This window comes from Phyllobates terribilis, unplaced genomic scaffold, assembly GCF_046119375.1.
Source record: "Phyllobates terribilis strain yellow unplaced genomic scaffold, ASM4611937v1 Scaffold_2__4_contigs__length_985480577, whole genome shotgun sequence".
NCBI classification, from domain to species: domain Eukaryota; kingdom Metazoa; phylum Chordata; class Amphibia; order Anura; family Dendrobatidae; genus Phyllobates; species Phyllobates terribilis.
In genome coordinates this window covers 500,421,063-500,448,514 of record NW_027362762.1, presented here as the reverse complement: position 1 = coordinate 500,448,514, position 27,452 = coordinate 500,421,063, and the positions used below count along the sequence as shown (strand labels likewise).

At 46.6% G+C, this 27,452-nt stretch overlaps 1 protein-coding gene across 4 annotated transcripts in view; it reads right to left on the bottom strand.

Moving 5' to 3' along the window:
* The window catches only part of LOC141252842 (uncharacterized), a 206,822-nt gene that overhangs the window by 79,282 nt on the left and 100,088 nt on the right, over positions 1–27,452 (bottom strand). For all 4 annotated transcript variants that reach the window (XM_073670602.1, XM_073670599.1, XM_073670601.1 and 1 more), the window contains one exon: positions 9,449–9,578. In XM_073670602.1, the coding sequence (XP_073526703.1) occupies positions 9,449–9,578 (130 nt within the window). The remainder of the gene's footprint in view (positions 1–9,448; positions 9,579–27,452) is intronic.

Here is a 27,452-nt window from a genome sequence, read left to right as displayed (position 1 = left end):
CTTGCATAGCCTGGGCATTTTTTCAGATCGATAAAGATGACCAAACTCATGTTATCTGTAACATTTGTCAGCAAAAACTAAGTAGAGGCCAAAAAATACATAGTTTGAGTACTTCATGCATGAACCGGCACATGGATATGAAGCAAAAGTTGCAGTGGGAAGCTCACTGTGCTACAATGCGGCCTAGCCGGCCGGGCCAACCACCGTCTGCCACATCTTGTGCATCCGCGGCCTCTTCATCCTCTGTGACTGGGGGGACAGCAGTCACACCTGTTTTGGGACGCAGACCTGCCACCTCTTTACCCGCAACAGCCAGTGTGATTGGCAGGTCATCATTTTCTTTGGAGGTGGAAACACCAGCTGGTGTTTAGCGCTCTCCGACATCAATAGCACCACCTTTGGATCAAGGCAACCTAACATGTCCGCCTGCATCTTCCTCACAGACCGGCAGTTTGCCGGGGACACCCTTCTCAACCCCGTCTAAGCCCAACAGCCAGCCCTTGGTCCCTCAGATGTGGACAAGTAAAAGACCATTTCCTCCTAGCCATGAGAAGGCTAAGAGTTTGAATTTCACCGTCTGCAAGCTCTTGGCTACAGAAATGCTGCCTTTCCGCCTGATGGACACAGAGGATTTTCGAGACCTTATGTCCATCGCAGTGCCCCAGTACCAGATGCCCAGTCGGCACTACTTCTCAAAGAAAGGTGTGCCTGCGCTCCACCAGCATGTCGCACATAACATCACCGCTTCTTTGAGAAACTCTGTGTGTGACAGGGTGCATTTCACCACAGACACTTGGACGAGTAGGCATGGACTGGGGCGTTACATGTCGCTGACTGGGCACTGGCTAACTATGGTGACAGCAGGACAAGGGGCTGCTGTCCAAGTCTTGCTGTCCCCACGAGTTGTGCGTCAATCCTTTTTATCTCAAAGTTCCACCACTGCTTCTGCCTCCTCAACCTCCTCTCAGTCCTCCACCTGCACCCAAAGCCTGTCTGGTCATGCCACAAGGTTTCTAACTGCGCAGAAGGGATCCTGAACACCTCCTTACTATGCTGGCAGCAGGGCTCAGCGTCATCAGGCGGTTTTTACTTTGAAATGTCTGGGAAATGTGAGTCACACAGCTGAGGAGTTGTGGTCAGCTCTGGAGAACCAGTTTCATGAATGGTTGTCTCCACTGGACCTGAAACCAGGGAAAGCCGTGTGCGACAATGCTGCAAACCTGGGTGCGGCCCTTCTCCGGGGCAATGTCACACACGTGCCTTGTATAGCTCACGTGTTGAACCTGGTTGTCCAGCACGCCACTTCACCGGCTAAAATGCGATGTGCCTACCCGGTGGAATTCAACTCTGCACATGTTGCAGCGACTGTGGCAGCACCGACAAGCCTTGGTGCAATATGTTGTGATGTATAGCCTGGGCCAACGAGATCCAGAGGTGGGGCAAATCACGCTGGAGGAGTGGTCTCAGATCAGTGACCTATGCACCCTTCTGCACAGTTTTGAAATGGCGACGAAGATGTTTAGTGCTGACGATGCCATTATCAGCATGACTATTCCGGTGATTTACATGCTGGAGCACATGTTAAACAGAATTCGGAGTCAGGTGGTGGCACAAGAGGAGGTGGAGGAAGTAGAGGAGGAGGAGTTGTATGCGGAAGGGCTAACATCTGCAAGGTCCAGACGGTCGGCAGCACCAAGGCGGCAGGCATGTGAGGGTGGGGGAGATGGTTTTACCAGGGCGCATGGTAGCAGCCAAACTAGTGAGGAAGGTGCAGGAGCCCAGGAAGAAGTGGAGGACGAACTGATGGAAGACTCATCAGATGAGGGAGACCTTGATCACATTTCTGTTGTGCGAGGTTGGGGGGAGAGGGCAGAGGAAGGAAACATGATTGTTACCTCGCCACCAACACAACAGGGACTTGGTGCTCCTGGATGCGCAAGACACATGAGTGCCTTCTTGCTGCAGTACCTGCAACATGTCCCTCGAATTGTGAGAATTAGAAATAATCCTGACTACTGGGTTGCCACACTGTTAGATCCTCGGTACAAAAGTAAATTTGCAGAAATTATTCCTGCCATAGAAAGAGATGCACGCATGCAGGAGTATCAGCAGAGACTGTTGCAGAATCTTACATGTGCTTTTCCACAAATCACTAGTGGTGCACGTAGTGAATCTCACAGTTCCAACTTGCCAACCGTGGGACCGTCGAGTGTTCAGCACTCAAAACGTAACAGAAACACAGTATCTGCTGGTAACATCAATTTTGCGGAATCATTTCACCACTTTTTTAGCCCATCCTTTACAAGGCCACAGGAGACAAGAAGTCTGACACATAGTCAACGCCTAGAGACGATGGTACAGGAGTATCTCCAAGTAAACATTGAAGCCATGACTGTGTCACTGGACCCTTGCTCTTTTTGGGCTTCCAATCTGGATAAATGGCTGGAGCTCGCCACTTACGCCTTGGAGCCAGCGTTCTGTCTGAACGTGTGTTCAGCGCTGCTGGTGGTGTGCTGACAGATAAGCGCACGCGGCTCTCCACTGATAATGTAGACAGACTCACGTTCATAAAGATGAACAAATCATGGATCCAAGACTTTTCTACCCCTGTGTCATCCTGGGGAGAGTAAAAGCTTGATGACTTGCTAAAATCACCTCACCAACTGTTTTAAGCTTTCAAATTAATAATCATGTTTATCTGTATCTTGGCTGGAAAATAATTTGGGCCTTGTAGCAGTGTGTAGTACTGATTCTATTAGGCCATCTATACTAAACTCCACCAGATTTAAAATTACTTATCATGTTTATCTGTATCTTGGCTGGAAAATAATTTGGGCTTTGTAGCAGTTTGCAGTACTGATTCTATTAGGCCATCTATACTAAGCTCCAGCAGCTTTCAAATTAGTAATAATTTTTAGCTGCATCTAGCTCGGAAAATAATTTTGGGGCTACTAGATGCGCAAGACACATGAGTGCCTTCTTGCTGCACTACCTGCAACATGACCCTCAGATTGTCAGAATTCAAAGTAATCCTGACTACTGGGTTGCCACACTCTTAGATCCCCCATACTCTTCGATCAACCTTTTCATTTTAATAAAGAACAAAAAAATGGTCATTTTTGAAATTATAAGCATTAGCAGGTTATTATAAACTGAAATCAAACAGTTTTCAACTCAAAACTTTATTCTAGGTGATGTTACATTTGCACATAGGACCCCTTGTTCGAAAGGAGCTTCTGAACTCTCTCGTCCAATGAATTTGTCAGGTTTTGGATGGTTTCTGCTTCAATTGTTTTGCATGAGGACAGAATACCCTCCCAGAGCTGTTGCTTAGATGTGAACTGCCTCCCGCCATCATAGACACTCCTTTTGATGATGCTCCAGAGGTTCTGAATGGGGTTGAGGTCAGGGGAGCATGGGGGTCACACCATAAGTTTGTCCCCTTTTATGCCCATATCAGCCAGAGATGCAGATGTGTTATGTGCAGCATGAGACTGTGCATTATCATGCATGAAAATGATCTTGCTGCGGAATACACGGTTCTTCTTCTTGAACCATGGCAGGAAGTGCTGTTTGAGAAACTACACATACATTATGGAGTTCATCTTTACCCCTTCAGGGATCCTAAAGGGACCAACAATCTCTCTCTCCATGATTTCAGCCCAAAACATTACTCCACCTCCTCCTTGTTGGTGCTGTAGCCGTGCTTGTGTGGGGTGTCCATCAACCAGCCATCCTCCACTCCATCCATCTGGATCATCGAGCGTTGCACGGCACTCATCGGTGAACAAAAGTTTTGAAGTCAGTCTTCATGTATTGTTTGGCCCACTGGAGCCGTTTCTGCTTGTGTGCAGTGGATAGAGGAGGTCGACAGGATGGCTTACGCACAGCTGCAAACCTCTGAAGGATTCTGCATCTTGTTGTTCGGGGGACGTTGGAGGCACCAGCAGCTTCAAAAACTTGTCTGCTGCTATGACAAGGCTTTTTTGCCGCTGCTCTTTTAACCTGACGTAATTGCCTGTAGGAAAGAGTCCTCAATTTTCCCTTATCAGCACGCACACGTGTGTACTGTGAATCAGCTACATACTTCTTGATTGTGCGATGATCAGGATGAAGTGTGTTGGCAATGTTGATTGTAGTCATGCCTTGACTTAAACACTCCACAATTTGTTGCTTCTCAGCAGCCGACACATCCTTTTTCTTTCCCATTTTGGCAGAAAATGTAGGCTGCTTAATAATGTGGGACAGCCTTCTTAAGTAGTCTTGCCTTTCATTGGACACACCTGCCAAACTAATTAGCACAGGTGTCTGCAATTGCTTACAGTGATATAAAGAGCCCTGACACACATCACCATCAATGAGTTTAACTGACAAACAAAAAAATTCTTACCTTATCACTCCTAAACACTTTTTGCATAATAATTTGGAACACAGTGTACATGTGCTTTTCCACAAAACACCAGTGGTTCACGTAGTGAATCTTACAGTTCTAACTTGCCAACCGTGGTCTGTATGGAGTTGTTCAATAAAGGGCCCAAAATTAAGATAACATAGACGGGAGAGGTCTCTATGAATACAAATTCCTAAGTATTTGATACCCTGTGAGGGCCAGGCAATGGGAAAGTTGGACTGGATGGAATCCTGTATGGATTTGGGGTGGGAGACATCGAGGGCCTCAGACTTCGCTGCATTGATTTTAAAATTTGACCATGTAACAAAGTGATCTATTTCAGCCATAACAGCAGGGATGGATATATGTGATTGAGTGATATATACTAGGACATCATCAGCAAATGCAGAGCACTTGTACTCGGTGCCTCCCACCTCAATCCACCTAATATTGGGGTTATGGCGAATTGATGAGAGCAGGTGCTCCGTCACTAGGATGTATAAGAGAGGGGACAGAGGACATCCCTGCCTTGTACCATTGGTGATTATGAAAGGTGATGAAAATGTTCCATTTATCTTCAGCCTAGGTGATGTATTGCGATACAGGGCCGTGATTTTGGCTATAAAAGGGTCCCCTAGACCCCTACCCCAAGCTTTTTAAGAGAATAATATATGGCGTGCCAGGAGACTTTATGGAATGCTTTCTCAGCATCCAACGAGAGTATCTAATTACAAATTTTTAACTGCATCTAGCCCAGGAAATACTTTGTGCCTAGTAGTAGTGTCTGCTAGTTAGCGGATTATCCCAGCTGTTAAGCAAGCTACACCACCTGTAGTTTGGACACTTAATTTTTTCAAAGGAAATGGTTCGGGCCCCCGGGACACTCAGTGAAGAGCATCGGGGAGGCACCCCAAGGCATAGGGGCTGGGACTGGCGGTAGGACGCCTTGCGGTGGACCGCCAAGCTCGATCCTTATAAAAGCTTTTTAACTGCAGCAGCTTTAGTGGACGCTACTGGAGCTGGAATTACCGCGGCTGCTGGCATGAGACTTGCCCTTCAATAGATTCTTGTAAAAGGATTTAAAGAGTACTCATTCAAATTAGAGAGACAATTTAAATTAACAAGATTTGACTTGCCTCCACCGCAGGGGGGCTCGCTCGACCCACCAGCGGACAGGCACCAGTATTGGGAGAGGGGGGCTGGCCGTCAGGGTCCACCGCGGCTCTGGCACAAACCTGGCGACACGGAGGTCGCACGGGCAGGAACGGACTGGCCGTGTCGGCTTCGCACTTTTTTGCTTTTAGAAGGGCATGACATGCCTATATCTGTGTCTCCCCCTCCTTTTACTCCTCCACCTCTTTTCTTTTCGCATGACTATATGTACTTGTCACTTTTCCATGTGTTAGTTGTGTCTTCTGAGCAGTTTGTCAGCTTTTGGACACCTTTGAAGGTGTTTTCTATGTGTTTCTATGTGTTTTTGTTTGCCTGCCATTGGTTTTAACGGTGTTCGAAGGTGTTCGACGAACAGTTCGACGAACAGTTCGGCGAACATACGGGTGTTCGACGAACCGAACCGAACTCGAACACTACTGGGGTGGCTCAACACTACTTATAATTTCAAAAATGACCATTTTTTTGTTCTTTATTAAAATGAAAAGGTTGAAAACTCTGCTGTGCATAATAATTTGGAACATGCATTTTGAGTGCAGTTTGAGTGTTTTATTTTTTTAAAGATATACTGTTATCATAGGCAGTTTGTACAAAAACCTTTCAATTGTACTCTAATAGTTATTTGACTGGAAAATTACAATGACTGCAATTCATATAGGTAATTTTGGAAAATCTGAGAAAATATTATTTGCATAATAATTTGGAGCACAGTGTATGTCACCCGGGAAGAGGTTCCGGCCAGGGTGTCCCTTTTTCAGCCGCGGCTCGACGTCCCGCCGGCTGATGAAGATCTCGTGCTCGTGCTGGGGACTCCGAATGAATCCCCATCCTGCCTCATGGTGGAAGCAGACAACTTGCCCTTCCACTCGGGGGCTTGGACGGGTCGCCTCCTCCTGGCGAGCCCGGGACTTTGCAGCCTTGGCGCGCACCTCGAGGTGCTCGCAGCGGATCTCCCTCTGGCGTTGCTCCCGGCTGAGTTGAAGGATCTGCTGACGGCACAGCTCGCTCCTCCTGCGCGCTGCAGCCCGGGTCTCCCAGAGGAAGCCCATCAGGTCCCCCCCCTGGTTGTCCCAGGCCCACTCCCCAGCCGCCATCCAGGTGACTGTTGGTGCGGGTAGCGGTGTCAGCAGGGGCTGCTGCGGGTCCTCTGCAAGTGCGGACCAGTCCCGGTTGGGGTCGGTGGATACCCCAGCAGCCTCAGGTACTTCCGATTCAGGTGTTGGGTGGCAGTGCAGGTCTCCGCCTATAGCTGAAGCTTGCAGCTACGGGGCAAAGACCTGCTCCCAGGTGACCGCGCCGGGCAGGAGATACTCGGCCATGAGGTCCAGTACAGGTACGGTAGGTTCAGCAGCCGGGGCAGGGGTAGCACACTCACCTGCCACTGGGCCGCTCACGACCTCTGTCACCGTTTCTCCCTGAGCTTCGGCTCCTTGGCGGCGGGTCCGGATGCGCATCAGCATTTCTTCCCGCCACGCAGCAGACGCCACCTTCTGGGCCTCATCCAGTCTCCGTGCAAGACCCGGGGCTTCCTGGTGGAGAAACTCGATATCTCCCGCTGTAAGTCTGGTGCCGCTTCGCTCCCTGCCGGGGGAAGGACCTAGGCCGGGTTCGGAAGGTTCCGTTTGTTGCGCTCCAGCAGCGTACATGTCCGCTCCTGAAGGTCGCCAAACTCCAACTGCAATGGCCGCACCTTGTTGTTTTTCTTTTTCCTCCTCTTTCAGGGCGGCTCCAGGGCGGTATGCTGACAGGCACGCCTTCATTCAGCCCATCCATTTTGACGGGCATTACCCCGTGGACAGTTTCTGATGGAAGGGGCGGTCCACACTTTTGGCACCATGTGGGAGCCTGGCCCACGATGGCTGGTGTTAGGAGACCGTCTTTCTGATACACTATGGCATCTGTTCTTCTTGGGCAGGCGCCATTTTAAGTGGAAACCACAGTCCAAGGTGTAAGGCACACAGTATCCGGTAGCAATGGGTAATTCGTTTCTTTGCTGTGGGCACGCGATCCTGCCGACTACGCCAAGTTATGTGACACTAACAGCCCTCCCTGGGAGATGGGGGTACTCAGAGCTGGGTCAGATGTTGGGGGAAGCAGTCGTGGCCTGGACCCGTTCCGTGCCCAGGGCCGTCACATTAAAAAGGATGTAATGGGCTACCAAGGTTGAGTGGTTGCTATCGACTACGCCACCTGTGGTACCTGGTGAAGGCCACCAGCGCTGCTGCAGTCCTCTGAGGCGGGATGTTGTGGCAGCCGTAGTTGTTACTACTCTCCACAGGCGGAGCAGGGCCTCAGGGCAGAGACAAGGATGGAAGGAGTCGTAGTGTAGGAGATCTGGTGCTACGTGGTGCTGTGTAGTGCAGAAAATAAAGAGTCCGGAGGCCATAGGGGTTGACTTCCAGGGTTTTTACTCATGGTGGAGAGTACAGCTGCAAGGCTTCTCCCTGCTCCTCACGGAGTTCTGCGGTCACCAGGGACGAGGGTCCAACAACCTCTGAGTAAGTCAAGCGCTCATTCAGGACCCCGCACCAGAGTGTTCCTAGACTTCAGACCGGGTCCATTCCTGTCTGTGTGTGTGTAGATAGGCCGGGTCTCCCTCTGAACTTCACTCCGAAAAAGGGTACAGGTGGCAGCTCCGCTCCTTCCGTTACCCGGTGACATCCTCAGGTCCTACCGGACTTCCCTGACCAGGATGTAGAGTAGCAATGTCAGGTGTCGGGGGCCGGTATCCCTCTTGCAGCCGGAATCCCTCTGAATAGATCAGGTAGGCGAGGACAGGTGGCGTATACAGCTCCGTCTGCATTCCCCCCGGGATCCATTTGCGGTGGAGCTACACTCCTAAGCTCCGGGCCTTCTTGGTCATGGTCATTGACCAGGCTGAGACATACATTATCTGCAACCTGCCCCTCGACCCAAGGCCAGGGTATGAGGGTCGTGCCTCCATCCTCTGCAGATCCACACAGGATCCACGCTCAGGGAGGAAGGTCACGATCAAAGAACCAAGACCGAAGATGGCTGTGTATTAAATATGAAATATTAAGGGTCACTAAAATGTGAGTCCTCCACCCTCACCCACTAACTGGTTCCCCTCACTCTTGGTTCCCCTGTCTCCCTGTAACCAGGGGAGCAGCACCTAGTGCATACTAGCCCCCTCTGGTGGAGAAATGTGGTGTTGAATGCAAAGGTTGCGTCACGACTATCACACTGTTCTTACCTCAGAGGAGGAACACTACACTCCATTAGAAAAGTGCAGCATCCCTGTGGCGGTCGAACCCTCAGGGGCGCCACAAATAAATAAGCAGAGCACGAGATAGAGCACTCCCCACAGTCCCATCCAAAGCACGGGCATATTATTATCTCCAAACTAGATATGTGTAAGGATATGAATATATTGCCCACGTTCCCCCTTAAAGACATGCGTATTGTTGTAATGTGTAATGTATGGATGCAGAATCGTGGGTTGAGGAAAGGACTCTCACTTACTGGACTGTAGTACTCTATTGGGTTGTAGTGAAGGCGGAGGAATTTGGGGACAGAAGGAAGGAAGTCTGGAAGAGATAGAGAAACTATGTGTGAAGATGCTCCATGTTGTAAAGGAAATATTTGTGAAGTTATGCATCGTTATCTATTGTACATAATTCCCACCAAGTTATTGTTCAGTAAAAAACTGTTTATTGTTGACTGGTGGTCTCCCTCTCAACACATGGTCCTGGCCAGCCAAAGTCACCGGCATCACACGGACTTCATGTAGTGTGCCGGATCGTGAAAGACGAGTACCTTGCCCAGGGTCACCGCCCGCACCACATTACATATGCTCAGGATGTATCAACCTATCCTATAGAATCTGTCATAGTGTCATATTTTATTGACAACTGGTTATTCATTTACCATTCAGGAGAGAACATACAGGGACAAGCTGAAGGTAAGGAAGAGTATTTGATAGAAGAAGGTCCTTCTAGACCGTGAAACTCATTCAGAAATGGCCAGTTCCTTTCATATGCTGATTTCACCTGCTCCCCTGGATAAAAAATACATTAAAATGTCAACCAGATAAAAGTTATGAACATTACCTGTTAACTTTCCTCAACAACAAAAAATTAAACTGGTAACTCATGAATGGGTTCTACCAATTATTTATGTTTCAGAGGGAGACTTCAACTCAGAATCCACACATTTTTTTAATTGTTTTTTTTAGCTTTACTTGTGCAATCAGACAATCATGAGATTTTAAAGCGTATGGCCTTAAAAATTCAGCAGATTGGTGGAGGTCAGGGTCCCAAATTTCCTAATTGATTGCTTAAAACACTGCAAGAGGTAAAAGCATAGCTCCTGCATGAGCATGTGCACAGAGCCTTGTACAGGCTCAAAGACTTTCTGTTGAGCTTGAAGACCTCTTTATGCAAGTGCTCATGCAGGAGCTGAGTGGTTCTGATTTTTCCATACAACTAAACAATATGCCTCCAAAATATACATATCCATTGGCATTTTCCACTGTTACGCACATTGCATTTGTAGCCATTTGTAGATATATATATATATATACATATATATATATATATATATATATATATATATATATATATATATATATGTCTTACAACCAGGGCTCAGCGTTGCTCAATTGCCCAGGGTCTTCACTCCCTTGGGGGGCCCCCAGCATCTACAGCAGAAGCTTCACTGAAAATAGCATTATCAGTGAGTGAAGCTTATGATGTGGAGACTGCTTCAGGACCTTTGGTGACATCACAATCATGTGACCGTTTATGTGATCATGATGTCACCATAGGTCTTGAACTCTGTAAGACTTCAGGACCTTTGATGACATTATGATCATGTGACCGTGTTGTCATCACAAGTCCTGCACTCTTCGGGAGTCAGAAGGACTGAAGAGAAGATAGACTGGTGGTAAGTGCATGTATGTGTGTGTGTCTCTGTGAGTCTCTGTCTATGTGTGTGCCTATGTCTCTGTATGTGTGTCTGTGTGTGTGTGTGTGTCTCTGTGTGTGTGTGTGTGTCTCTGTGTGTGAGTGGTTTAGCCTAGAATGTATATGCCCTTGGTAGGTCCTCTCTGCATCCCATACAGATGGATACCTGTGGATGGATGTTCTTCAATTACCTAACTTAACTCCTTCATGACCTTTGACGTAAATTTATCATCATATGTCATGTCCCTGCCTTTAATGCGGGCTCACATGCTGACCCCACATCTTTCCTGGCAGATGATGACTGATTTGAACAGTCATCATGTGCCTTTAACAGCCGTAGGTGGAGCACCTGCAACTGTTAACCTGTTAAATGTCACTGTCAAACTCTGACAGTGACTTTAACAGAGTGCGGGCATGGGTGTATGTCATTCTATCTGACCATCGGCGCCTCCGTGATGTGATCATGGAGTGCCGAGAGGTTGCTATGACAGCCGTGAATCTGCTGAAGACTTCCGTATCTGTTATCATGGAATTCTTTTGAGACCCAGCCTGTGACTGGGCTTCAAAGGAGACCATGATTTTTAGCATATGCAGCAATGCTGTGTTATTGCTGTATCGATCAGACAATTGTAGGTTCAAGTACCCTAAAAGGACTAACAAATACAGTGAAAAGTAAAAGGAAAAGTTATAAAAAAGTAAAAAAAATAAAATACATAAAAGTTCAAATCACCTCCTTTTCCCCCATTAAAAATAAAGAGAATAATAAAATACACATACTGTATGTGATATCACCGCGTACATAAAAGTCCAATCTATCAAAATATAAAAATAATTAAACCATTCGGTAAACACTGTATACAGAAAAAAATTATACACACCAAAATTGCAAGTTTTTGGTCGCCACAGCTCTATCGACTGAAAAATGTAAATGTTACAGGCATTGAAAATGACAATACAATAGAAATATATATTTTTTATTATTTTACAAATTTCTGGGTTTTTTTCACCACTAAAATAATAAAAAACCTATACAAGTTTGGTATCACTCTTATCACTTATTTTTATGACACAATGAATGCATTAAATACAATTCCCAATGAACAATGTCAGAATTGCGTGTTTTTTTTTCACAATTTCACTGCACTTGGATTTTTTTCCCTTTTTCCAGTACACTATGTGGTAAAATGAATGGTCTCATTCAAAAGTACAACTCGTCCTGCAAAAAAACAAGCGTTATACAGCTATGTTGACAGAAAAGTTATGGATTTTGAAGGAAAAAGAGGAAAAAAGTAAAACACAAAACAGAAATTGCCCATGTCCGGGAAAAGGTTAAAGTGGTGAAGAAAAATTTTGACATTTGTAAAATAAAAAAATATATATTTGCTTTGTGTCACAATTTTATGATACCTGAACATTTTAATTTTCCTATTGATGGAGCTGTTTGTTGATTACTTTTAATTTGTACCATTTTACATTTATTTGTAGTTGTTTTTTTTTGTTTTTTTATTTATTTTTAAAGTGAGAAAAGGGGAATGATTCGAACTTTAATATTTTTTGCAACTTTTTTATTACTTTATTTTTGGACTTGAACCTATCAATGTATTGCAGTATATAGAGAAAATCAAGGTCTCATATGAAGCCCAGGTTGTGGCTTGGCTTCACAGAAGTATCCACATAGCAGGTGCCTAGCTGCCATTGCAACCCATCGGTTTTGCTCAATTACATTGCCGGAGCGGTAAAAAGTAGAGGGGGAAATCGCCACACGGTATAGCATGTTCCTCAGACTGTACACCTTATATGCCACTGTCAGAGATTTTAAGTGTTAACGGCAGCGATACAAGCAGATACCGACAATGTAACACAATTAGCACTTGCTGGGTATTGTTAAGAATAGTGCTTTTTCCAGCATGATGGGGCACCATGCCACAATGCAAAAGTAATAATTAAGTGGCTCAGTGAACATTGAAATTTTGGGTAAATAACCAAGAAACTTTGCAGATCTCAATCTCATTGAGAACCTGTGGTCAATTCTCAAAAAGCAGGTACACAAACAAACCAAAGAAATTGTGATAACCTCCATGCATTAATTAGACAAGAATGGGTTGCCATCAGTAAGGATTTGGCACAGAAACTGATCTCCAGCATGCCAGGGCGAATTGCATAAGTCATGAAAAATAATTGAGGAAACTGTGAATATTACGTTCTCGAATAAACTTGATGCATTTGTAAATAAAATTATAAAAATGTATGAAATGCTTAGAATTGTACTTCATATAAGATAGAAACATCTGACCAAAATATCTAGGGACACTGAAGCAGAAAAAACTGTGACACCCCAATTTTTGTCAGACTCAAAACTTTTTATGGTTATTGAAAAGGGTATCACAGCCAGGGGGCGTCATAACTGAACCCACCACGCTGATATCTTTTTGACAAGAACAGATTGACCGATAATTAACAGAGGAGGCCGCAGGCTGTTTCCACTAATAGGCCAGTTATTGGTAAACTAACAGTGAGCATATGGTATATACACCTCATATTCCAACACCCCTCCTACCTCTTCATCTCACCTCCTCCTCCCAATTGTTCTTTCATATTCAATCCTGTATCTCCAAACACAGATAGCCACGTCATGCTCTCTCCTGCTCCCACCTGCTAATACTTTCTATGCTCCTCTTCACTGCTGGCGATATCTCACCAAACCCTGGCCCTCCTCACCACATCCCCACAGTCACTTCTACCTCTTATTCACAACCTTCCACAAATTTACGTAACCTCTCTAACCTCACACCCGTCCACCCAGCCCCCGCTTTCCCAGTCCTACTAACAGGAGCTATATAGAACGCGCGCTCCGTCTGCAACAAACTTTCCTACATCCATGATCTTTTCATTACTGACAAATAGTGATGAGCGAGCACTAAAATGCTCGGGTACTCGTTGCTCGAGTCGAGCAAATTGGAATACTCGGATGCTTGACCCGAGCAACGAGCCCAATGTAAGTCTATGGGAAACGCGAGCATTTTTCAGGAGGCTCCCCACGGCGGTCTGCAGAGGGCCTAAAAATTGCCCAAATCGATGGGAACAGTGCTCAAATGACATGGGAACGGCATGGGGAAGACCCCTGGAAGAATCTCTGACTCCCAGATCACTGCTGTCAGCAACGTGGTCAGAGTATTACGCCACTTTTACGGACTCACAATAAAACATACAAAAACAAAACCAAAATGGATTTTCCTGGGAAATATGTTACGGAACATCCTTTCCAGGGTAATGACTTGTATATAAGGCAAAATAAATAACCAAAACAAAAATACTCCTCCAAAACTTGGGCTATGTCCACACATAGCGTTTTTTAATGTGTTTTTGCACTTTGGAATTGCTTTCAACCAAGACAAATGCATTCACCAGGAAATGTCATTTTAACATTTTATAACCTTATCTGGCCATGTGGTGTGTGACACATCATCAGACACATGCATACAGTGCTGAAAAGACATGGGAACAGCATGGGGAAGACCTCTGGAAGCATTTCTGACTCCCAGGTCACTGCCTAAAAGTGTGCCCATCATAAGTGATCCATGGCGCATGCCTCCCACAATGCACCTCTCATTGCAGACTTGCAACAATCACCGTCCACGTCCTTGTCCCACTGCATCATTCAGTTGTCCCTACCCCATTCCTTGGAATGCAAGCGTAAGTATGCAGCCAGCCACCCACCCACCCACAGGCTGCAATACCATACTGCCAAATTTTTCACAGCTGCTTGCACTTGAAATGTGGAGGCTCGTGGAGGCGGAAGCTTTTCACAACCTCATACCGGTGGCGGCCGGGAGTCCATACTCGGTCCCCAGCCGCCACTATAATTCCCGGTATCGCCTCCACCTTCCACAAGCACAGGTCCAACAACATTACCCGTGCCCACCCCAGTCCACTTACTGGGAAAGACTGCCTAACCACAAACACGTGGACAGGTGAATGTGGCCAGGGATGGTACGGAGCCAGTCCACAACTTTTTTTGCTGAGAGTTGTATTTAGCTCGGTGAAAGGACTGGAAACTGTATCTACCCTGCGTGTCATTTCTCCCAGGAAGTCCTGTAATTGAGCTTGTTGCAGAAGCAATGGCAGCCCATCCAACATCAACTTGCACTTTTCGGTGGTGCTTTGACACACACATCTTTTTTTGCGCATTTAATTTCTTGAATACAGAGTTGGACAATGGCCTGATCTGTAATACGTTTTGAGAAATAACATGCATAAGCATGGCCGATCCACATTAAAAAAGCAGCCATAGAGTGTCCGGGAACCTTCCCTCACACTTTTCTTAGCCAGGGATGCTTTTCGGCATGGTAGGACGGGCTCACCAGAGAACCGGAGGAGACTCCTCCGGCGGGCCCTGGCTTCTCCTTCAGGAGAGTTCATAGTGCTGAGGTGAGGCCATGATGATGATAGAGGCCACCATCTGCTTAGTTTTCTGTTACTTGGAATGCAAGTGCAAGTATGCAGCCAGCCACCCACCCACCCACTGGCCGCAACACTAAACTGCCAGATTTCTGGGCAGCTCTTTGCACTTGAAATATGGCCTTTTAAGCTCGTGGAGGCGCAAGCTTTTCAGAACTTCATGCCGGTGGCGGCCGGGTGTCCATATTTGGTCCCCAGCCGCCACTATATTTTCCGGTATCGCCTCCGCCTTCCACAAGCATGGGTCCCACAACATTACCCGTGCCCTCCCCAGTGCACTTACTGGGAAGGACCACCTAACCACAAACACGTGGACAGGTGAATTTGGCCAGGGACGGTACAGAGCCAGTCCACAACTTTTTTTGCTGAGAGTTGTATCTAGCTCTGTGAAAGGAATGGCATAGAGGGAAACTGTATCTACCCTGTGTGTCATTTCTCCCAGGATGTCCTCTAAAGCTGCTTGCACTTGAAATTTGGCCTGAACATTATTGCTGGTACTTTTCTGTAGGAATTTGCTTGCCTCCTACCAGCCTGGAATATTTCCAGCAAACTATGGTACGACGCCATGGTATTAGCACTGCCACCAGTACCAGTAGCAAAGCCATCCCCAATTTCCTTCTCAGGAATTTTATTTGGTAGACTGAGTGGCTGCCCAAATACATTTTCTCACAAAGGAGCAGAAGATAAAGTGGCAGTAGGTACAAGTTTCTCCAGCCTGTTAGATATTAGAGGGTGAAAGGCAGCACATTGGATCAGTGGTTATCACTGAAGCCTTGCAGCGCTGGGATCCTGGGTTCAAATCCCAGAAAGGACAACATCAGCAAGGACTTTGTATGTTCTCCCCATGTTTGCGTGTGTTTCCTCCTCAGTAAAAAAAGCAGCCATAGAGTGTCCGGGAACCTTCCCATACACTATTCTTAGTCAGGACTGCTTCTCGGCAGGGTTGGACGGGCCCACCAAAGAATCCTCTGGTGTGCCTTGGCTTCAATCTCAGGAGAGTTCATGATAGCGCTAACTTTGCAGCTGCTATGGGGCTCTTGAGCGGGTGAGAAAGGTTAGCCCTCAGAATCAAATCCTCTGGTGGGCACAATGTTTTTCAATCTGAAACAGCTTCTCAGTGGGAGTTGTATTTCACCACAGCCATATTCTTTAGCTCGGTGAAAGGACTGGCATAGAAGGAAACCGTATCTACCCTGGCTGTCATTTCTCCATCTCCAGGTTCCGCCCATTGTCACACACGACCATGCCTGGCTGTATGTTCAGCAGTGAAAGACACAGATCAGGCTGCTGTGTTACAGCTTTCAACAACTCTGCAGCGCTGGGCGGTTTGTCAATTAAGCATTAGGCATGTTATCTTCAGCACAGCCTGTTGACGCTTGGCCAAGGCAGTGCTGCAGTGCTGTCAGCTTGTGACTGATGTGGTAATTTCGGAGATGGAGGAGGAGGTGCATGAGCTGAACAATGTTCAGGTTAAATTGGTGACGCTGTTTTTTATACTAAAGAAAGATCCTATTGTTTTGTTTTTATTACGTTATTTTTTAAGACCGGGAAATGTCATTTTAACATTTTATAACCTTATCTGGCAATGTGGTGTGTGACACATCATCAGACACATCCATTTTTATTTATGATGGAGGGACTCTGAAAGTCATGAAGCCTATTTTTACAGGGACATCAGATGGCCCTTACTATTCTTAAAAGGCCAGCAGTCGGCCCTAGCTATTGTTAGAGAGCCATCAGCCGGCTATGCTTTGTTGTTCCTATTATTAACAAGTGGGTCTCCTGTACTGTTATTGCGTATCCAGGGACAGCAAGGGCTGCCAAAAATTTGGACGCAACCCAATACCCCTTTGAAGAGACATAGAGGAGAGTCTCAGTAAAAAAAAATGTTCACATTATAAAGGAGCGGGTCTCCTATAGTGGTAATGCCCATGCTGTGACTGCAAGGGCTGCCAAAATTTGGAGAAAACCCCACTAAGAATTTAAAGACACATAGAGCAGGGCCACAGTAACAAGGTACGACATGTTCCCATTAGAAAGGAGAGGGTCTGCTATACAGTTATAGGGTATGCAGTGAGTCCAACGGCTGACCAATTTTAGAAAAAACCCACTAAAAATTTAAAGACACATGGAGCAGGGCCAAAGTAACAAGGTACGACATGTTCCCATTAGAAAGGAGAGGGTCTGCTATACAGTTATATGGTATGCAGTGAGTCCAACGGCTGACCAATTTTAGGAAAATCACCACTAAGAATTTAAAGACACATAGAGCAGGGCCACAGTAACAAGGTACAAAATGTTCCCATTAGAAAGAAGAGAGTCTGCTATACAGTTATAGGGTATGCAGTGAGTCCAACGGCTGACCAATTTTAGGAAAAACCCCATTAAGAATTTAAAGACACATGGAGCAGGGCCACAGTAACAAGGTACGACATGTTCCCATTAGAAAGGAGAGGGTCTGCTATACAGTTATAGGGTATGCAGTGAGTCCAACGGCTGACCAATTTTAGGAAAAACCCCACTAAGAATTTAAAGACACATGGAGCAGAGCCACAGTAACAAGGTACGACATGTTCCCATTAGAAAAGAGAGGGTCTGCTAAACAGTTATAGGGTATGCAGTGAGTCCAACGGCTGACCAATTTTTGGAAAAACCCCACGAAGAATTTAAAGACACATGGAGCAGGGCCACAGTAACAAGGTACGACATGTTCACATTAGAAAGGAGAGGGTCTGCTATACAGTTATAGGGTATGCAGTGAGTCCAACGGCTGACCAATTTTAGGAAAAACCCCACTAAGAATTTAAAGACACACGGAGCAGGGCCACAGTAACAAGGTAAGACATGTTCCCATTAGAAAGGAGAGGGTCTGCTATACAATTATAGGGTATGCAGTGAGTCTAACAGCTGACCAATTTTAGGAAAAACCACACTAAGAATTTAAAGACACACGGAGCAGGGCCACAGTAACAAGGTACGACATGTTCCCATTAGAAAGGAGAGGGTCTGCTATACAGTTATAGGGAACGCAGTGAGTCCAACGGCTGACCAATTTTAGGAAAAACAACACTAAGAATTTAAAGACACACGGAGCAGGGCCACAGTAACAAGGTACGACATGTTCCCATTAGAAAGGAGAGGGTCTGCTATACAGTTATAGGGTACGCAGTGAGTCCAACGGCTGACCAATTTTAGGAAAAACCCCACTAAGAATTTAAAGACACATGGAGCAGGGCCACAGTAACAAGGTACGACATGTTCCCATTAGAACGGAGAGGGTCTGCTATACAGTTATAGGGTATGCAGTGAGTCAAACGACTGACCAATTTTAGGAAAAACCCCACTAAGAATTTAAAAACACACGGAGCAGGGCCACAGTAACAAGGTACGACATGTTCCCATTAGAAAGGAGAGGGTCTGCTATACAGTTATAGGGTATGCAGTGAGTCCAACGGCTGACCAATTTTAGGAAAAACCCCATTAAGAATTTAAAGACACACGGAGCATGGCCACAGTAACAAGGTACGACATGTTCCCATTAGAAAGGAGAGGGTCTGCTATACAGTTATAGGGTATGCAGTGAGTCCAACGGCTGACCAATTTTAGGAAAAACCCCATTAAGAATTTAAAGACACACGGAGCATGGCCACAGTAACAAGGTACGACATGTTCCCATTAGAAAGGAGAGGGTCTGCTATACAGTTATAGGGTATGCAGTGAGTCCAACGGCTGACCAATTTTAGGAAAAACCCCATTAAGAATTTAAAGACACACGGAGCATGGCCACAGTAACAAGGTACGACATGTTCCCATTAGAAAGGAGAGGGTCTGCTATACAGTTATAGGGTATGCAGTGAGTCCAACGGCTGACCAATTTTAGGAAAAACCCCATTAAGAATTTAAAGACACACGGAGCATGGCCACAGTAACAAGGTACGACATGTTCCCATTAGAAAGGAGAGGGTCTGCTATACAGTTATAGGGTATGCAGTGAGTCCAACGGCTGACCAATTTTAGGAAAAACCCCATTAAGAATTTAAAGACACACGGAGCATGGCCACAGTAACAAGGTACGACCTGTTCCCATTAGAAAGGAGAGGGTCTGCTATACAGTTATAGGGTATGCAGTGAGTCCAACGGTTGACAAATTTTAGGAAAAACCCCATTAAGAATTTAAAGACACACGGAGCAGAGCCACAGTAACAAGGTACGACATGTTCCCATTAGAAAAGAGAGGGTCTGCTAAACAGTTATAGGGTATGCAGTGAGTCCAACGGCTGACCAATTTTAGGAAAAAACCCATTAAGAATTTAAAGACACATGGAGCAGAGCCACAGTAACAAGGTACGACATGTTCCCATTAGAAAGGAGAGGGTCTGCTATACAGTTATAGGGTATGCAGTGAGTCCAACGGCTGACCAATTTTAGGAAAAACCCCACTAAGAATTTAAAGACACATGGAGCAGGGTCACAGTAACAAGGTACGACATGTTCCCATTAGAAAGGAGAGGGTCTGCTATACAATTATAGGGTATGCAGTGAGTCCAACGGCTGACCAATTTTAGGAAAAACCCCACTAAGAATTTAAAGACACACGGAGCAGGGCCACAGTAACAAGGTATGACATGTTCCCATTAGTAAGCAGAGGGTCTGCTATACAATTATAGGGTACGCAGTGAGTCCAACGGCTGACCAATTTTAGGAAAAACCCCACTAAGAATTTAAAGACACACGGAGCAGGGCCACAGTAAGAAGGTACGACATTTTCCCATTAGAAAGGAGAGGGTCTGCTATACAGTTATAGGGTATGCAGTGAGTCCAACGGCTGACCAATTTTAGGAAAAAACCCATTAAGAATTTAAAGACACATGGAGCAGGGTCACAGTAAGAAGGTACGACATGTTCCCATTAGAAAAGAGAGGGTCTGCTATACAGTTATAGGGTATGCAGTGAGTCCAACGGCTGACCAATTTTAGGAAAAACCCCACTAAGAATTTAAAGACACATGGAGCAGGGCCACAGTAACAAGGTACGACATGTTCCCATTAGAAAGGAGAGGGTCTGCTATACAGTTATAGGGTATGCAGTGAGTCCAACGACTGACCAATTTTAGGAAAAACCCCACTAAGAATTTAAAGACACATGGAGCAGGGCCACAGTAACAAGGTACAACATGTTCCCATTAGAAAGGAGAGGGTCTGCTATACAGTTCTAGGGTATGCAGTGAGTCCAACGGCTGAACAATTTTAGGAAAAACCCCATTAAGAATTTAAAGACACACGGAGCAGGGCCACAGTAACAAGGTACGACATGTTCCCATTAGAAAAGAGAGGGTCTGCTATACAGTTATAGGGTATGCAGTGAGTCCAACGGCTGACCAATTTTAGGAAAAACCCCATTAAGAATTTAAAGACACACGGAGCAGGGCCACAGTAACAAGGTACGACATGTTCCTATTAGAAAAGAGAGGGTCTGCTATATAGTTCTAGGGTATGCAGTGAGTCCAACGGCTGACCAATTTTATGAAAACCCCACTAAGAATTTAAAGACACACGGAGCTGGTCCACAGTAACAAGGTACGACATGTTCCCATTAGAAAGGAGAGGGTCTGCTATACAGTTCTAGGGTATGCAGTGAGGCCAACGGCTGACCAATTTTAGGAAAACCCCACTAAGAATTTAAAGACACACGGAGCAGGGCCACAGTAACAAGGTACGACATGTTCCCGTTAGAAAGGAGAGGGTCTGCTATACAATTATAGGGTATGCAGTGAGTCCAACGCCTGACCAATTTTAGGAAAAACCCCTCTAAGAATTTAAAGACACATGGAGCAGGGCCACAGTAACAAGGTACGACATGTTCCCTTTAGAAAGGAGAGGGTCTGCTATACAGTTATAGGTTATGCAGTGAGTCCAATGGCTGACCAATTTTAGGAAAAACCCCACTAAGAATTTAAAGACACACGGAGCAGGGCCACAGTAACAAGGTACGACATGTTCCCTTTAGAAAGGAGAGGGTCTGCTATACAGTTATAACGTATGCAGTGAGTCCAACGGCTGACCAATTTTAGGAAAAACCTCACTAAGAATTTAAAGACACATGGAGCAGGGCCACAGTACCAAGGTACGACATGTTCCCATTAGAAAGGAGAGGGTCTGCTATACAGTTATAGGTTATGCAGTGAGTCCAATGGCTGACCAATTTTAGGAAAAACCCCACTAAGAATTTAAAGACACACAGAGCAGGGCCACAGTAATGACAAATTCCCATTAGAAAGGAGAGAGTCTCTCATAGTGTTGGCCTATGCAGTGAATGCAAGGGCTACCAAAAATTTGGAGGCACTTCAATGCCCCTGAAGAGACGTGGAGGAGGGCCTCATAAAAAAATATTCCCATTTGAAAAGAGAGGGCCTCCTATACTTGTAATGCCCATGCACTAAGTGTATGGGCTGACAAACATTTACCCCTGGGGGGTATACATGAAAATACTGTATAAAAATTTTTTTTTAAGGGCATCATAAACACCCTTTAAAAAAATTATGTGGGTGTTGCATCACGGACCATGGTCACCCTGGTGATATGGTGGTGGAGGATGAGGAGAAGGAGGAGGACAAGAGCAAATAGACAAAATCAGGAAGTGTATACCCATGTGTGGGTGTGAAAAGGTGCATGGGAATACATCTCCCAAGAAAAGACACTGGATTGGAGTTTATGTTACGCTGCTATCATTCGGTGGTGTTGAGAAGTCTGGACCAATTCAGCCCTTGTTCATTTTTATAAGAGTCAGCCTGTCAGCATATTCAGTTGACAGTCAGATGCGCTTATCAGTTATAATTCCACCAGAGGCACTAAAAACCTGCTCTGATAAAACGCTGGTGGCGGGGCAGGCCAGGGCCTCCAAGGCATAGAGAGCCAGTTCATTCCACATATCCAGCTTAGATACCCAATAATTATAAGGCACAGAGGAATCACGAAAGACGTTGGTACTGTTGGCAAGGTACTCCCTCAGCATCTTCCCAAACTTTGCACTCCTTGTGAGAGTACCCCGCATCTCAGGGCCTGTGCGATGGGAGGGTCTGAGAAAACTCTCCCAGAACTTTGACAGTGTTCCCCTGCATCTGCTGGATTGAAGTTGTGTCTCTCTCGCCTGTACTCCTTGGTTGTCCAACGAAGTGTGCCCTCTGCCGCCAGCGTTTTCAGATGGGAATTTTTTTAATAGATCTGCAACAAGTGTCTTCTTGTACTGCTCCATTTTTGCAGACCTGTCCGCCTCAGGAATAAGAGATATAAAGTTCTCCTTGTAGTGTGGGTCTAGAAGTATCACCAACCAGTAATGAATGTCACCCAAAATTTTGAGAACACGAGGGTCATGGGAAAGGCAGTGTAACATAAACTCAGCCATGCGTGCCAGACTACTAACAGGCAAGACTTCCGTGTTCTCACCAAGAGGATGACTGACCATGCTCTCCTCCTCCTCCTCTCTATCCTCTGGCCATCCACGCTGAACAGAAGGTATGACAGCTGTGCAGGTAGTACCGTCTATAGTGCTTGAAACTAGCTCCTGTCCTTCCTCCTCCGCTTCCTCATTGTCACACAATCCACGTTGGGATGAGATGAAGCTTGGCTATGTGTAATCACCCTGTATGGTTCCTTGCTCCATCTCATCATGCTCGGCCTGCAATGCATCCTCTTTGATTGTGAGCAGAGAGCGTTTCAGAAGACAGAGAAGTGGGATGGTGATGCTAATTATGGCGTCATCGCCGCTCACCATCTTGGCGGAGTCCTCAAAGTTTTGGAGGATGGTACATATGTCTGACATCCATGTCCACTCCTGAGGTCTTATGTGTCAAGTCTAAACTGAATACCGACGGCCTTATTGATGCTGGTACTCAACAACTGCCCTCTTTTGCTCACAAATACTTCCCAACACCTGCAGTGTAGAGTTCCAACGCGTGGGGACATCACACACCAGTCTGTGAGCCGGAAGCTGCAAAGTGTTATGATCTGCAACAAGCACTAAGGAAAGATGGGGAAAGCTGTCCCTACTGTAAAACTAAGCTGAATCCCTACGATGTAGTGGGCTGACTGTTCCTAGCGAACAGACCAGCCTAGTCCTCGGCTAGTCTGAACGAAGACCTATAGCATAAGGGGAGGGATCCCTAAAAGAACTATGGACTGGGACAAAATTGGGACACCTCCTAAACAGAGAAGTTGTTGCAGAACACAAAAAGATAAATTGAAAAAAAGGTACTAGAGGTCCCAGAAGAACCAAGCGAACTGACAGAGAAAGGCACCGAAGCACCTGGCAAGAGAAACAGCCAAACACTGAAGTCCAGCACAGCCAAAAGGGCAGAGCTGGAATATAATGGCAGATGGTCAAGTGACTGCAAAACACAAGATGGAAAAAACAAACAGGAGGGTTCTAACAGTACCCCCTCTTTTATGAGGATCCTCCGGATCCTCCAGGCCCAGGCCTATCCGGAAACCTCTTGTGGAAAGCTTTAACAAGCCTAGGAGCTGTAGCGTCGGCGTCCCTGCCCTCTGCTAGGCAGGGACGCTGTTCCCCTCACCTCTCTGCTCCGAGCCTGGCGTCCTCCTCCCGCTCTGCTGGCAGCGCGCGCTCCTTCCCGGCCACTGTGCTTAGGGCGCGCGCGCGCTTCCTCCCTCTTAAAGGGGCCGCGCGCGCTGTCCTAAGGAGTCCCCGGCCAATGGACGGAGGACTTTACCATATATAAGGCACCTCCTCCAAAATGCAGGTGCCCGAGCAATGTTGTTGCACTGTTCACTACTCTGCTTCAGCCCTCAGGTCCCGTTGCCAGATACCTGCCAGATACCTGCCAGATACTTGCCAGATTCCTGCCAGATTCCTGCCAGCCTGATATTCAACTACCTGCCTGCTAGCCTGAGGTCCGACGGTCTGCCTTACTACTCCAGTCAGTCTGTCTAAGGACCAGCTTGCTCGCTCACCTGGGAGCGCACATCTGCTACCTGCCTGCTAGCCTACCTGGAGGCTCTGCCGTCACGTGCTGTGACCACCTGCCTGTCCAGTGACTCCTGCCCGCTCACCTGGGAGCGCTCATCTGTTGCCAGTCTGCTAGCCTACCTGGAGGCTCTGCCGTCACGTGCTGTGACCACCTGCCTGTCCAGTGACTCCTGCCCGCTCACCTGGGAGCGCTCATCTGTTGCCAGTCTGCTAGCCTACCTGGAGGCTCTGCCGTCACGTGCTGTGACCACCCGCCTGTCCAGAGACTTCTGCCCGCTCACCTGGGAGCGCTCATCTGCCGCCTGTCTGTTGGTCTTCCTGGGAGCTCCGCCGTCACGTGCTGTGACCACCCGTTTATCCAGAGACTCTCGCCTGCTCACCTGGGAGCTCACGTCTACCATCAGCCACCACAGGTCGTACCAACCCTTCACCCAGAGACTGCCCCGGTCACTTGCCGTGACCATCTGCCCGTTCACCCAGAGACTGCCCCGGTCACTTGCCGTGACCATCTGCCCGTTCACCCAGAGACTGCCCCGGTCACTTGCCGTGACCTCCTGCCCGTTCTTCTAGAGACTGTCCCGGTCACCTGCAGTGACTGCCTGCCTGGTCGCCACCCGCTCCCTTACAAGGACCGCCCCCTTGTATAGTAGCTCAGAGGTTCCGCCTCACAGACCCGTTACAGGAGCAGAGACATCATCCTTCTTTACCCAGGAGTTGTCTTCGGGACCGAAACCCTTCCAGGAGACAAGATACTGTAATCTCCCTCTATACTATCTAGAATTCAAGATACGAAAAATTTCACATTCGTTGTCTTCTACCACAGGAGGAACTGTGACAGTGGCGTCCCTATCAGATACATCAGCCTTTTTCAACAAGGAAACATGAAACACAGGATTAATCTTCCAGGAAGTAGGGACATCCAACCTAACAGCAGACGGGTTAACAACCTGAAGCACTTTAAATGGACCCACAAACTTAGGACCCAGTTTTTTAGAGGGAATCCTCAACCGCAGGTTCTTTGAGGACAACCAAACCATGTCACCCACGGTAAACAAAACCTTAAGTTTCCTGTCAAGATACTTCTTGGACTTCTTGTTAGCCCCTTGAAGGTTGCAACGTACATTAGTCCAAACTCTCTACAAATCACCGGAAAATTCTCCTCCTCCGGCACCGCCGACCCCAATTTGGAGAACGAACCAAAAGACGGATGTCTCCCAGTACAACAAAAAAAAGGAGAACATCCAGTGGAGGAGGATGTATGATTGTTAAGAGATAATTCTGCGAGAGGCAGAAACTCAGACCACACCTCTTGATTGTCCGCCACAAAACAACGCAAAAATTGTTCAACATCCTGGTTCTTTCTTTCAGTCTGTCCATTAGACTCAGGATGATAACTAGATGAAAATGACAAATGGACTCCCAACCTGTCACAAAAATCATGCCAAAAGCAAGCCACAAACTGAGGTCCTCTGTCAGAAGCAATATCCGTGGGAACGCCATGGAGCTTGACAATCTCCTTAACAAACGCCTTAGCGAGTGTCTTGGCGCAGGGCAACTTAATGAATGGAACCAAATGACACATCTTACTAAAACGGTCCACGACCACCCAGATAACAGTAAAACCCTCGGACACAGAAAGATCAGTAATAAAATCCATTGTGAGATGCGTCCAAGGCACACTAGGAACCTCCAGAGGGCAAAGCAACACCCCAGCAGAAGTATGTGAAGCCTTTGACCTGGCACACACAGTACATTGACTCACCCACTTGATGACTTCCTTCTGCCATCCAGGCCACCAAAAACTGCGACTGATAAGTCTCTTAGTCTCCGAAATTCCTGGATGACCTGCCAACTGAGACTCATGAGACTCCACAAACAAATCTCTCTTAAAGGCTCTAGGCACTAGTGTTGAGCCACCACCGTAGTGTTCGAGTTTGGTTCGGTTCGTCGAACATGAGTATGTACGCCAAACTGTTCGTCGAACACCTTCGAACACTGTTAAAACCAATGGCAGGCAAAAAAAACCACATAGAAACACATAGAAAACACCTTAAAAGTGTCCAAAAGCTGACAAACTGCTCAGAAGACACAACTAACACATGGAAAAGTGAAAGGTACATATAGTCATGCGAAAAGAAAAGAGGTGGAGGAGTAAAAGGAGGGGGAGACACAGATATAGGCATGTCATGCCCTTCTAAAAGCAAAAAAGTGCGAAGCCGACACGGCCAGTCCACTCCTGCCCGTGCGACCTCGGTGTCGCCAGGTTTGTGCCAGAGCCGCGGTGGACCCTGACGGCCAGCCCCCCTCTCCTAATACTGGTGCCTGTCCGCTGGTGGGTCGAGCGAGCCCCCCTGCGGTGGAGGCAGGTCTAATCTTTTTAATTTAAATTGTCTCTCTAATTTGAATGAGTACTCTTTAAATCCTTTTACAAGGATCTATTGAAGGGCAAGTCTCATGCCAGCAGCTGCAGGAATTCCAGCTCCAGTAGCGTCCACTAAAGCAGCTGCAGTTAAAAAGGATTGAGCTTGGCGGTCCACCGCAAGGCGTCCTACTGCCAGTCCCAGCCCCTATGCCTTGGGGTGCCTCCCACTGAGGGTCCCGGGGGCCCGAACCATTTCCTTTGAAAAAATTAAGTGTCCAAACTACAGGTGGTTTAGCTTGCTTAACAGCTGGGATAATCAGACACTGCTACTAGGCACAAAGTATTTCCTGGGCTAGATGCAGTTAAAAATTTGTAATTAGATACTCTCGTTGGATGCTGAGAAAGCATTCCATAGAGTCTACTGGCACGCCATATATTATTCTCTTAAAAAGCTTGGGGTAGGGGTCTAGGGGACCCTTTTATAGCCAAAATCACGGCCCTGTATCCAATACGTCACTTGGCTGAAGATAAATGGAACATTTTCATCACCTTTCATAATCACCAATGGTACAAGGCAGGGATGTCCTCTGTCCCCTCTCTTATACATCCTAGTGACGGAGCACTTGCTCTCATCAATTCGCCATAACCCCAATATTAGGTGGATTGAGGTGGGAGGCACCGAGTACAAGTGCTCTGCATTTGCTGATGATGTCCTAGTATATATCACTCAATCACATATATCCATCCCTGCTGTTATGGCTGAAATAGATCACTTTGTTACATGGTCAAATTTTAAAATCAATGCAGCGAAGTCTGAGGCCCTCGATGTCTCCCTCCCCAAATCCATACAGGATTCCATCCAGTCCAACTTTCCCTTTGCCTGGCCCTCACAGGGTATCAAATACTTATGAATTCGTATTCATAGAGACCTCTCCCGTCTATGTTATCTTAATTTTGGGCCTTTTATTGAACAACTCCATACAGACCACGGTTGGCAAGTTAGAACTGTAAGATTCACTACGTGAACCACTGGTGTTTTGTGGAAAAGCACATGTACACTGTGTTCCAAATTATTATGAAAAAAGTGTTTAGGAGTGATAAGGTAAGAATTTTTTTGTTTGTCAGTTAAACTCATTGATGGTCATGTGTGTCAGGGCTCTTTATG